The 13,323-nt window shown below is 50.7% G+C and overlaps 1 protein-coding gene across 1 annotated transcript in view; it reads right to left on the bottom strand.

Moving 5' to 3' along the window:
• The window catches only part of TENM4 (teneurin transmembrane protein 4), a 711,368-nt gene that overhangs the window by 483,841 nt on the left and 214,204 nt on the right, over positions 1–13,323 (bottom strand). Inside the window, exon 3 of the mRNA XM_027580077.2 lies at positions 3,813–3,914. Within this exon, the coding sequence (XP_027435878.2) occupies positions 3,813–3,822 (10 nt within the window). The 5' untranslated portion in view covers positions 3,823–3,914. The remainder of the gene's footprint in view (positions 1–3,812; positions 3,915–13,323) is intronic.

Here is a 13,323-nt window from a genome sequence, read left to right as displayed (position 1 = left end):
GGGATCATGACCTGAGCCAAAAGCAGACGCTTAACCAACTGAGCCACCCAGGTGTCCCTTCCCCTTCCCTTTTTTCTCTTACTTTCTACCTTAATTTTGCATTAACTGCTCTTGGTCTTCATTAATTAATCAAGTTAAGATTGTTAACCCACTCAAATCTTTTTTGGCAAGTTGGTGGGAAGGTGGGAATGAACAAATCAATCAAGTAAAAGGCTCCTAATTTACAGTCAGAAAGGTGAAGCCCCTGGAGCTACAGGGATCATGCAGGCCACCCCACGTGCAGGTGTCAGAGGTGGGACATGGGGACACTAACTCCGGGGCTCTGCAGTCCCACACTGCACTCCCCCTCCCACCCTGGAGAGATCCTTTTAAATCAGTCTCCCTCCTCCTCGATGTTTGCAACACCTCCGGATTTAGTTTTCTCTCTGCATTTCGTTAGTGTCCCATTTGCCTCATCTTCCTGATCTCTGAGGCGGGCGTTAAGCAGGAGGTGACTGAATTGGCAGCGAGGGCTCCCTGCCTCCTGATTGTGGGTGAGGTGACATGCAGGAGAGGAGAGCGGTAGCCCCAGGGCTGCAATTCTACATGGTGCTCTGGTCCACTTGGCTCAAGCCAGCAAACGATAGCAGGACTCTAGCTGTGCCCCGGGCGTAGGGGGGAGGGGCTCAAGGACGAGGAGCTGCGCTTGCCCTTGACAGCTCCATGCTCAGGGGGATGGCGAGATAATGCTGGGGCTGTGTGCTGCTACAGAAACTGGGCCCACCTGAGAAAGAGCGAGAGGTTAGCTGCGGGGAGAAGGGCAGTGGGGCCATTCCAGGAAGAGTTCGGAATAACATACATAAAGGCAGGAGGGTGACAATGGCGTGGAAGCAAATACCGATATGGAATGTGTTGTGGAAAGTATTTGTTTATTCATTCACTCATTCGCTATGTGCTTACTGAGCGCCTGTTCCAGGAGTAAGAACACTCAGGAACAGCACAAAGTAAATCCCTGCCCTTGTGGAGCTTATGTTCCAACGGGGGAAGACAGCCCACAGACAAGCTTACAGAGTAACAGATGATGCAGCAGGTGGAGAGAAGTGTCACATGGACAAGAGCCAATGGAACAGGGCACAGGAAGGCCTGGACTGGGAGGGTGGCTCCTTGCACGGAGTTGGGGGGGTCCCCGAGCCCCCAACACTTCGTTGGGCACCTCTCAGCCTATGTGTGCTCTGCTCCCTCGGATGCAATGTGGAGGTCTGTTCAATGCTGTCCCTCTGCCTGAAGATCTTTCCCAAGACTGGAAAAAAGGCATCTATGCCCCACCTTGAGGTGGGAGTGCGTTTATGGTTCAAGGAACAGTGAAGAGGCCAACGGCGTGGGTGAGGGGTGCACGGGGGCGATGAGGTGGGACAGGAGATGGGTTGGCTCATTTAGGTCCTAGTGGGTCACTGTGAGGCCTTTGGCTTTTCCTCTGCCAAAGATGGGGGCACACAGCAGGTTTTGAGCAGAGAAGTGATTCTGATCTGACCGGTGCCAGAGTCCTGGAGAGAAGGATGGAAGTGGAGCCCCATGAGGAGCCCACTGCAATAATCCAGGTACGAGACCATGGCTTGGACCAGTGTGGGGACAGAGGAGGTGGTCACACAAGCTGAGGAGGGCAGAGAAGTGATGGAGTCAGTGTACATATAACACAGTGTACAACGGGAGGGATGAGGGGAGATAAGGCCAGCGAGAGAAAGGAGAACATTCTAGACAGAAGGATCTGCCTGTGCCAAGGCTCAGATTTGACCCCATCCTGCCAGACTCAGATCCCACTACCTTCATTTCTGTGACTGCTTCCCTCCCTCCTCGAGTTCAACAAGCCTTGCTGTGGGCCCAGTTCTACAGGCGGCACCAACTTGGGATGAGTGACCGACCCAGCGTCTGGCCTCCATGAGGCCTCCTCTGTTGTTGCTGAGAGCTGTGTTCACATGTGACACCAGCAGGACGCTGGGGGAGCCAGGGGGAGAAAGGCCGGGATGGAGAGTTTAGAGGAGGAAGGGGAGAGCATTTTCCCTGGGTTTCAGTGGCGTGGGGGTGGCAAGGTTCAATTTCTTCTTCCACTGTTCATGCATTACAAGCAAGCAAGGTTGGGGGCAACGCGTTCACCTTTAGCTTAGTTATCTTACTTCAATGAGTGGACCTCAGGTTTCTTATCTTAAAAATGGGATGATAAGGACTACCTCATGGGGCTCCCTGAGTTCAATGAGATGCACAAATCAAGTACTTGGCACAAGGCCTCAATAGACATGACCCCGTTTTTACTCGTCCTTCTACATGAAAAGCTAATAATCTTAACAGCTCTCCTCAGACAGCTGTGTCGGTACGGCTGAGTGCTCCTCCCGGTTTGTACTTCCACATTTTTCAGGCTGAGCGCAGGAGCTACCTCTGCTTTCATCCCCTGCGCTATGCCCACAGCCTTGCGTGGTGCTAGGCTTATTGTTAGTGTTCAGTACGCCTTTGTCGAATTGCCAAATAAATGACTGAATCAGAGGTTATGTAAGATCTAGGCTTTAGCACTTTTTTAGCTGGAAGACCTCAGACAACACAGTTAATTTCTCTGCACCTCGATTTTCTTGCTTGTTAGACACAAATAATACCTCCTGTGGCAGAGACAGTTACTCTCGTCAAATAACCTGATTTCCCCCACGTTTCCCAGAGCCCTAGAAGTTAGGCAGGACCACGTGGCTAGTTTGGGCCTGCGGGCTGCAGGTGACTTCTGGACCAAAGCATTTAAGGGCCAGCGCTCTGCCTTCCGGTTCTCGGCCTTGACTGCAGAGACCAAGGTGGTTGAATGTTCCAGGAGGTATCCCTACAAGCCAGCAGAGTTTTCATCAACCTGGCCTGAGTCGCTCGGTAGGGCAGAGTCCTCTACCTCCCTCGGTTGGACATGGAACATGAACAAGAAATACACTTTTGCTCTGTCGAGCCACTGAGATTCTGGAGTTACCTTATTACTGGAGCATAACCGAGCCTAGAGACACTCAGACGTCTACCTGGCAAGATTGCTTGGCAGGTAAGAAAAAGTGCTTGGTTCACAGGAGGTTTTCACTGCAGGGCTCTTTCCTGGGGTCCTGGGTCCCGAGTCCCGGCTCCTCTGCCTCTTCAGCCTTCTTCATCATGACCTAGCCTCCATTATGATGCTACCTTCTCTAGCCTGAAACATCCTTCCATTTTCCTGATGCAACCCAGGTGTTCTGTACTGTTTCTGTCATTGTTCTTCTGCATAGCAACATGAAGAAAAGCTTCAGAAGGGCCGTTCTGGCGGGCTGGCCCAGCCCCCAGCCCCCCTGTCCTGGCAGCCACCCATTCAGCTCCTCCTACCACACTCTCAACTATGTCTCTGATCTCACTCCAGCTCAGCTCAACAGGGAACCATCCGACTCTGGACCCTGCCCCTGGTCTCCTGGATTCTGGAATGATTCTGATGGCCACCGCTGCCCCTGTTCCCCCCGCACCCCCGCCATGGTCCCGGACCTGCACGGTGCTACCCGGCTGCTAGCGCCCACAGTACCTCCCACCTGGATGCCTAGGCCTTGCCTGCCCTGCCCTCCAACTGTGCTGGCTGCTGCCTGGGCTTCCAGCACCCACCGTGCCGCCTACTGTGTCTGCTCCCCAACAAGGATACCTCCCACTCTGGCCTGACCTCCTGTTACTCCCCATGCTGCGTAGTGGCCAAAGCCTTCCACCAAAAAGCATGCATGGTTTCAGATTCCAAGATGGCATTTCTCATTAAGACCACAGGTTTGCAGTTGATGACACAGAAAATCAGAGCAGACAAGGGGACTGACCTGGCTCCATGTCAGCACGTTCTGAAGAGTCAGCAGTGTCCCTGGGCCCTGCAGCCCTCTCTCCAGGGCCATCGGATCCTGGAGGACAAGGCAGGATCCTTTCTGTTGAAGCAGAGAACACAGACCCTACTGAGTGAGGTGGCAAGATGCCCTGGACCCTTTCCCACAGATTTCTCCCCAGCAGCCATTGCAAACACATGCCAGTGGGGGGTGGGGCTTGTTCCTGATGCCACAGCAAGGAAGAGAAGCGGCGGGAGTGGGGTGGGGGGACGAGGGGGGTCCCAAATACCGGGTGAATCCCACTGGAATGTAATTCCTTTATGCAGCTTTCCTGGACAGCTCTGGCATACATTCCTCTATTCCCCCATTTCATCTTGGGCTGTGGGAGTAATGGTCTTGTCTGACCAAATCCCTCAAGGGCAGGGACTGCTGATCAGTCCTCTATATGACCCTAGTGCCCTTCAAGGACTTGTAGCAGAGGTGAACTGAATCGTTTTATGAAGACGGACCAAATGGGTGCTGTGGTGGGGGTGGGGGATGGGGGATGGGCACGAGGCCCTGGCCCCCCTCAGCAGTTCTATCATTGGTTCACCAGGCAAATAAATGCGTCACCGAACCTCCTTGAACCTTAGTGGCCTGCCCTATAAAATGGCGACCTTCCCTGGGATATACCACATGGGCTTGTGTTGGGAGTCACCTGCGCCGAGTTCCTCACATACAAGAGTTCTGCTCTGGCACATCTGTGTGTCACACTGGAACCTCTAGCAAATATCCTCTCTTTGAGCCTAGGTTTCCTCGTGTGAAACAGGGAAACTCTGAACCTGGTGACTGGTGAGGTCCTCTCTGCCCCTAGAATTCTACGATGGTGAATTTGATTCATCCGCGATCTCAGTGCCTAAGGAGATACCTGCACACAATAAGGGCTGATGAAATGAGGAAAAGAAATGCCACCCTACTCAGAAGAAAAGTAAGGGGAAGCTCTAAGTTCTAAGTCATCTGCCTCAGGTCGTTGCTGAGGGGGAATGAAATTTGAACACAGGCCCTCACAGACGTAAGATTTGTTTACTTTCTCCTGCACAGCCACTGAAAACACCACAAAATGCCTTTTTATACAGAAGACGCACTAGGCTGAAGAAGGCATGAAGGATGCATTTAGGCATCTGAGGTAAAAATTATTTTTTAGAAAATCCCTGAATACCTATTTGCCAAATATAGGTAGGGCCCTAGCTAAGAAGACAGGATTGTCCATTATAAGGTGAGGAATTAGTGGTCATCTCTACTAAAAATACAATTTTCTGAAGTGTGACACTGTGCTAGCTTCATCTGAATTTCATGTTTCTTTATTGTAAATTGTTATTCTGATCAAAAAGGAACTGTAACAGGCAAGAACACTGACCAGGCCCCAGTGCAGACTGTCCCTTCCGCGCCCTCAGGGGTCAGGCTCCTGAACACCCCAGAACAGAAGACCTGCCGGGCAGAAACAGAATTGACGCAGTCTAGAGGCACACCAAGAAAAGCCTTTAAAAATCTCACTACAGTCACTGTAATAAGCAATAGGCAGCACGCTACAGAGCACAGGACTATCATCTGAGGCATCTTGAATGAGCAGTCATGGCTCTCATGCCCTTAATTTCGATTTACCACGCCTTGTTCCTTGTAAGCTTCTGCACCAAAGTCTCAGAGAGCCGCAGGAGGTTGTTTTGCTCTAACAATGGGCACTTTCTCCTGTGTGTGGACCTCTCCCTGCAGGCCCAGAACCTGCTGGATTTTAGGACTCAGAGCTCTTGGCTTTGCCGGGAGGGTTTTGCCGGGGTCCTGGCCCTAGGCAGTGACTCAGACAAAATACCCAGGGTCTCCCTCAAACCCCTCTCTTTGGTTTTAAAATCCCACTCTGCCCCCATAGCTTCGGGCCACAGCTTGTGCTCTGGAGCCTGGCCTGGGCCTTGGGGTCCCTCCCCCTTTTAGGGAGGCCGCAGACCTAGTTTAGCTTCCCTTCCACCTTCCTCTTTGCCAGGGCTTTAGGGAAAACCTCAACTCCGTTTCTTCTGTTTATTTCCTCTTCAATTCATATCCCTGAATTCCCTCTTTTCCGAAGTAACTCCAACAAGGGCCACAATGAGTGAAAGGAAAAGGCTCATGGGTGGACTGAACCGTCTCAGAGGTGCTTATGTAACTAGCATTTGATGGAGGGGAAACCCAGCTGGGAAGGGATTGGAGCCTTCATTCATTCCTTCCCTCGCTCACTCACTCACTTGTTCATGTAGTGAGGGTGAGGTGTCATACAGGACCTACTGGTGACTCGGAAGCAGATCTTGCCCTCAGGAAGCTCCCAGCCCAGCAAGGAACGAGAAGGCCTGGCCGTCTTGCAAGACAGATACAGATGAAAGCCAGGGAGGGGACAGAGGAGCGAGGAGACCAGCGTGGCTGGCAGATCAGGGAGCACTTACTGGACAACTGTCCGTTTCAGCTCAGCCTGGCGCCAGAGTCTGTGTTAGGTGGGCAGGTACTCTGTCCAAGGGAGCAAAGCACCACAGCGGAAAGCACGCAAAGCGTGTAGCTCAGCTTACCAGGATGTGGGCTGTGTGGAAGGGAAGGGAGGACGATGCACCTGACCGGGGAGGTAGGTTCCAAAAAACAGGGCCCTGAAAACCGAGCCAGAGAAGATGGCTGTTATTCAATGAGTAATTAGGAGCCACCAAGGCCTGCTGAACAGAGATGTGACATGACTGGAGATCTGCTATAAGAAGATGAATTCGACAAGGCTGGCACAGGATGAGCTGGAAGAGAAGAGGAAGTTCCTCACTCCGTGCCAAGCAATGGGCAGAGTGTTAGGGACTGGCTGGTATCTGATCTCATGGAAACTCTAAACAACTGCGTTAGGCAAGCATTATCCTTCCAGACTTGCAGGCAAGAAAAGGAGACTTTAGGGAATTTAAGCTGCTTGCCTCTAATCCCCCAGCTAGGAAGCGGTAGAAACAAAATCTAAACCCTGTTCTTTTTCTTTCCAGGTGAACCATAAAGCGTGCTGTGACCCAGCATGTGAAACCCTACACCCTGATACTCTCAGTACACCTTCTGCTTCCAGAGCACCTTCCTGCCTACCTAGGTGGGCGGAATGTGATTGTTTCCTGGACTGCCTTTAAGAGGCCTGGGTGGGATGAAGCACAGAGCACCTTTGCTTCTGTTCGTTTTCCCCAAAGTGGCCACAAATCAACAAGATAAGACAGTGCGTTGAGTTGGGTCCCAATCACCATAGACTGCAGTCTCCTGCAGAAGATTTCACACGTAGCAGGAGACCATCCTCTTTCCTTAGAGGGGAGTGTTGCTTTTGTCCTTCACTTCTTCGCTAAGCCATGGTAGCAGGAGCAGCTGACCCAGGAGCCCGGGGTCAGGGGGGGCATCTTCTGGATACCCAGGACTCTGCTCGGGCCACGTACGATGTCCATGAGGGACCAAGCGTTTCTACACTCTGGGCCGACTCAACGGTTTGGGAGGATTGCCCAGAGGACTCAATCCACCTGAACTGGGTAGTCCCATCTGCAGCCTGGTGAAGACCATGGATCATCCTATCAGGACGCCTGCTATTTGGGGAGCCCGGGGGGGCTCCATCGGTGAAGCGTCTGCCTTCAGCTCAGGTCATGATCCCAGGGTCCTGGGATCCAGGCTGCGTCAGGCTCCCTGCTTGGCAGAGAGTCTGCTTCTCTCTCTGACCTTCCCCCTGATTGTGCTCTCTTTCTCTCTCTCAAATAAATAAATACAATCTTAAAAAAAAAAAAAAAAAGATGCCTGCTATTAAAACTTGGGTTTTTTTTCTACGGGGGGAAAAAAAAGATTTCCTCATTCTAACTACAGGTCATGATGGGCTGTATATACCTGACAATCAGGAATGCACATTTTTTTAGAGGAAGCCTCATGTGACAGGAAGAGCAGGGGCTTTAGAAGCAAACAGAGGGGCTCTGGATTACACCGCACCCAATTACCGGCTCTGCAGCCTGGGGCAAACCACTGAGCTCCTTACATTTCCTCAATATTAAATGGGGATGATTATAAGGGATTAGGCTAAATGGCAGACCCCTGGCATTGACATAAGAACATAAAATAATTTCTTCTCCTCTTTTTTCATGTTCAACATTCTAGGCATTGCTCTCCCTGTGAGGTGGCTCTCTTCCTCACAAAGTCCCAGTTGAAGAAATGGACTTTTGGAGGGAAAAAAAAGCTGAAACTACAGCAAGTTGTATGTATCTCTGACCTAGTGCTTATTACCAACGTCTTCTAATTATTGGTCTGCATGTCTTTCCCTCCCCCTGGCCTGGACCTCCTTGAAGCCAGTGACCACTGCATCTTCAATTCCTAGCACACAGTTATCCCTTTCTCCCTTAGTTACCTTGTTCTAAGATCCAAACAAACCACAGAGGCTTCAGCTCCTGTGGGATTTTATTTTCCCAGCCTGGTTTGAAGAGTGACTTTTAAGCAACACCTTCAAGAGCACATCCGATCCTCTGAAAACCATCTCATTATCATGCAATCATTTGCACAGACTACTTCACCTTGTTACCCTGCAAAGAACTTTGGTTTCTAATCTAAGCCAATTATATGCGCCAACATTTTCAATAACATCTTAATAATACCAAGCCTCCCAGGTCTCTGGACAGAATCGGACCAGGTCTATCTAACAGGATACTGGAGGGTGCCTGGCAGCGGGAAAAGAAATGAAGTATCAAACTGGATTCAAACGCTGACTTGTGCAGTTGGGACAGCCCTGCAGAGGGCGTGGGGCCAAGGTAAAAGCTCAGTAACAGTTCATTTCCTTCTTTCCCCCAATTCCAGAGAAAAGCAAAGCCAGGAAACTCGTTGCAAGTAAAGAGGGAGAGATGAGGACATTCACCACATTCCAGAGTCCATTTAGGATATGGACTTTTTTTTTTTAAGGTTTTCTCCCTAAGGACTAAAGGAAGGAGGTTATTTCATTTTAATTATGGCAGCTGCAGCTGCTGCTTGCGGACTCAAAGACCAATTTTCAGATTAAAAAGAAAAACACACACACACACACAGACACAAACCCAAAACAGGATCAACTGCATACACAGAACAACACCTCCTTCAGAGAGCATGTCAAGAGGGTAGAAAGATCTGAACCGTCGTACTCGAGACAGTCAGAGCCAGGTGGAGCTCCCTGGGTGGGCATGTTCCCTTCACTTCCCCTACCAACCCACACCCCCTCCACCTGCCACGTGCAGGACTAGCCCCGCAGGGCAATGCAATGTTTCATGTTGAGCAGCTGTATGTTTTTAATGCACACAGGGGGAAATAAAGGCAGCAGATGGTTTTATGTAATTGTCTCATGAATTTTTAACTGGTCATCCTCATTCATGAAGGCCTGAAACACTTTTGGTATAGGTCCTCGGTGGGGCCAGCGAGCCAGCCCCAGACTCGTGGTGAGGATTCGTTGGTGTCACAGGGAAGCTGGAGGGGCTCGTTTGCCACTTTGCGGGCAAGTGGCAGATTTCCACTCGGGGTTCTCTCTTGGGGTGCTTCCTCTGTGTCCTCACAGGGGTTTCTCAATGCTAGCCTTGGCAAGTGACGGCTCATGGATCCTTCACAGGTGAGCTGCCCCAAATCTGCAGCACGTGGAGATTTGTCTTTGAAAGGATTGAAGATCCAGGCTATTGCAGGGAAGTTTGTCAGAGAGACGGTGGACTGGAGAGGGGTGTGTTTCAGGCACAGCTGCCTGGGAGTGAGACTGCAGATACGGGAACTCCCACCAGGGAAAGATCGTGTGCTTACGGGACGCACAAGAGCTCACGTGTGGCATAAAGCGACAGCATGCGGGGAATAAACCATTCTCAAACAGCCACAAGTGCTAAAAAGCAACCTGATGGAATCTGTATCAGTGGGGTGTTTTCTCAATTTTCTCAAACTTGCTTTTACTTAAGCAATGTGCACCCTTCAAGCCCATCATCAAAAATTCGGGGATTTTGGGGCGCCTATGGGGCTCAGTCGGTTCAGTGTCTGCCTTTGGCTCAGGTCATGATCCCAGGGTGCTGGGATCGAGCCCCATGTCGGGCTCCCTGCTTCTCCCTCTCCCCCTACCCCCCACTTGTGTGCACATTCTCTCTCTAATAAATAAATAAATTTTTAAAAAAATTCTGGGATTTGAATGTGCAGGATAAACACACATACTTGCTCTCAACCACTGGAGTGCTACCAGCTCTCCCAGCTTTGTTGACAGCCTGCAAAGCCTCCCCTCCTCCTTCTACGTCCGCCGGCTCCTCTTCCTTCAGGACCCAGGGCAGACGCCAGCATTTTCCTGAAGCCATCCTTGCTGTTTCAATCATAACTAACTGTACTCCTACACCAAAGAGGCACCGGGTCTAGGTGATTGCACCAGGAACTCCTGGGGGTGACCTGAGCTCTGTGCAGGTCTAGTGCGCCTCCCCTCCTTCCCTCAAATGACCATGCCACCAGTGCCATTCCCAAAATGCAAGTCTGACCCTGCTGCTCCTGCCTTCAAAGCCTTGTTGGTGCCCCCGTCTTTGGGACAAAATCCAAACCCTGCCTCAGAGCAGGCAGTCCTCTTCACCATCCAGCCTGGCCACTCTCACCTCAGACCATCAGTACTGCCTGGCAACCTCTCTGGCTCGCTGCCTTGCAGGCACAGGTGGGATCGCACACCCCGAGAGGGCCACATCACCAACTGCGGCCAGTGGGTGGCGAGCGGAAGTGCACTCCTTCCAGGCAGAAGACTTTATTGCCAGTTAAGGACCCTCCGGAGCTTCCTTTCACTCTGGCCGCATGCCTGACACGGGGGATGGCCTGTTGGCTTAGGTCCCAGGGGGACTACAAGAAACCCCTCCACCCTCCCACCACTCCTCTAGTCCCCAGTGGATGTGGAGTATGAGCGAGTCCTTTGTTATATACCACTATGATTTGGGTGATTTGTACCCAGCATCAATTAGCTGATCTGCAGATACAGGGGTCCTATGAGAAGTGTCATATTCAAATGGACTCCCTGGTCATAATGGATTGGCTCAAGACTGGGAACCTTAATGAAGCTGGGTCAATCATAGTTCTGGGTGCCCCAGCTGCCCTTGGGGAGGGCAGAACCTGATCAAAGACAGACCGGTTAGAATTCTTCCCTGGGTATTGAAAAAGAATCTTGTCTCTAGTACTGAAGATTGTAAGATGGAAAAACTTGAGAGTTATTGGTGGCCAAGTAGGTGTTACGGGTTGCACTGTGTCCTCCAAAAAAGGATATGCTGGAGTCTAAACCCCTAATACCTCAGAATGGGATCTTATCTGGAGATAAGGTCATTACAGAGGTAACTGAGTTAAAATGAGGTCCTTGGGGTGGGCCTGAACCCCATACAACTGGTATCCTTATTAAAAGGGGGGAAATTTGGACAGACAGACACAGAGGGACCACCTCATGGCAAGGAATTACCAGAAGCCGGGACAGTGGCCTGGGATAGACCCCACCCTTCAGAGGGAAACATGCAGGGAGCACAGCCCTGCCCACACCTTGATCTGGACTTGGAGCTTCCAGAATGGGAGACAATACATTTCTGTTGTTTAAGCCTTTCAGTTTGAGCTACTTTGTTACGGCAGCCCTAGAGACTAATACAGAGGGAAAGCTGGTCTTCGGCGAGAGAGAAGGAAGCTCACAAGAGAAGCAGACCAGAGCAGCCAAAAAGAGAACTTAAGCAGGACAGAATGAAAACCCCGACCCCAATTCTACACGTCTCTGCATTTTCTCTGGTTGGAAAGTTCAAGTCCTTGGACTCCATGAGGCAGTAGTCAAAATCCCTCTGTTTTGAATTAGTTAATTCTGAGGTTTCTGTCACTTTGAACCAAGAGTACGAACACCGGTATTCCTATTTAGTAATTACTGTTAGGGCAAAGAAAAGGAAAATAACGTGAGTGGCTCCACCTGATGTCAAATTTACCAGCTAGGAGACTGATGGACAAGGAAGCCCACTGCTTCCAAATGCTGTCCACACATGTCCTGGGAGGAGACAGGGTCCCTCCTGTCTGGGGTGTAGCAACCTTCATACATTCACACACTTTAAGCCTCTTGGCTTTTGTTTAATCCAGTAACAGCTAGAGTAAAATCTGAAAAGGATTTTCTTCTGCACAGTTACGCCTTTCTTCCCAATCCAAACACAACTGCATGCCTGGCCCCCTGAAATGCTCCAAAACAAAACAAGTCCAGCCCAAATCCCTCATCTCGTTTCATGTTATTATTTTCTTGGCTGCACAAACTTAGGGGCCTTTGTTTCTTCTGCTCTGCCCTCGGACTTTTCCTGTCCACATTCTCCTCTGTCTGAGCTCCCACGCCAGCAACAAGGGCTCCAAACTCGCAGAGGAAGAGAGGGCAATCTGAGGGACGGCAGGCAGGCTGCAGACAACTAACCATCTCAGACAACAGCTGGAGGTTCCCAGAAGCAACTCCCCAGCCTTCTAGAATAACTACTGAACCCAGGCCCTCAGGGACGAATATGGCCAGATAGTAGGGTGTGGGTTATGGGTTTGGTCTTGTAGAAGATAATCATTCAAGGTGTAGGTGCGATCCTGGGGCTGCCGCTATTCCAAGAATGAACAGAAAGCACCATTCTACCTTGAAGATCCTATAAAACAAGATAGTTGCTACTCTCCTCCAAAGGGCTAGGGACAGCAATTACCTACATGCACAAGATTTGATGACTACAGATACTACAGTTTACTGCCCCCTCCCCAAAGTAAAGGAGGATCCTGATTTTCCCTTATTTGTTCAATCCAGAAGATCATAGAATAGGCCGCCTAATCAGGCTGCCGGCTATCTTCGATCAGAAAAATTAGAAAAGAGCAGCAGTTTTCTGGAATGGGTGGGGGCCAACTCAGCCTTGAACAGAGGGTGGTGGGACGAGAGGGCTGAATGCCTGGTAGGCCAGTTTGCACACAGGCCCGTTCCCCACGCTTCCCACTCTGCTCCATCTCACAAGGAACTGCAATGCCCAGACTCCCTCGCTTACCAGCTTCTGGGCAGGTGGGTTTGGCAAATGGAAGACTGGGGCAGAAGATCAGAGGTGAGGAGAAGGGAGGAGCTAGGGCCGATCTCTCAGGCCAATCTCTCTCTCTCTCCCTCTCTCTCTCTCTCTCTCTCTCTCTCTCTCTCTCTCGCTTGTCTTAGCATCCCCTAGCAGCAGCCACATAAACTCTGTTGCTTCAGGTCCTGACAGGTACCCTATAGAATGGTTCCAGCTCCTGGGGACTAGAAACATCACCTTCTTTCATTGTCCCTTTGGTCTAGGGGTGATAGTAGTTTCCCGTTGTTGATCACTGGGTTGTCTCAACATGTACTGTTGAGCTTCTCGGTTGTTTCAACTATGTGACCAATTCCTGTATTAAATTCCCCCCGTTGAAAAACCTAGAGTAGTTTCTGTTTTTCCTGCTGAAACTCTGACCAGTAGAGGTGCTGAGAGAGAATCAGCAGGTGGAAGTCCCACTCTGCAGCCCCTGATACAATGGATGCACA

This window comes from Zalophus californianus, chromosome 11, assembly GCF_009762305.2.
Source record: "Zalophus californianus isolate mZalCal1 chromosome 11, mZalCal1.pri.v2, whole genome shotgun sequence".
Taxonomy (NCBI): domain Eukaryota; kingdom Metazoa; phylum Chordata; class Mammalia; order Carnivora; family Otariidae; genus Zalophus; species Zalophus californianus.
This window is presented reverse-complemented; position numbering and strand designations above follow the sequence as displayed.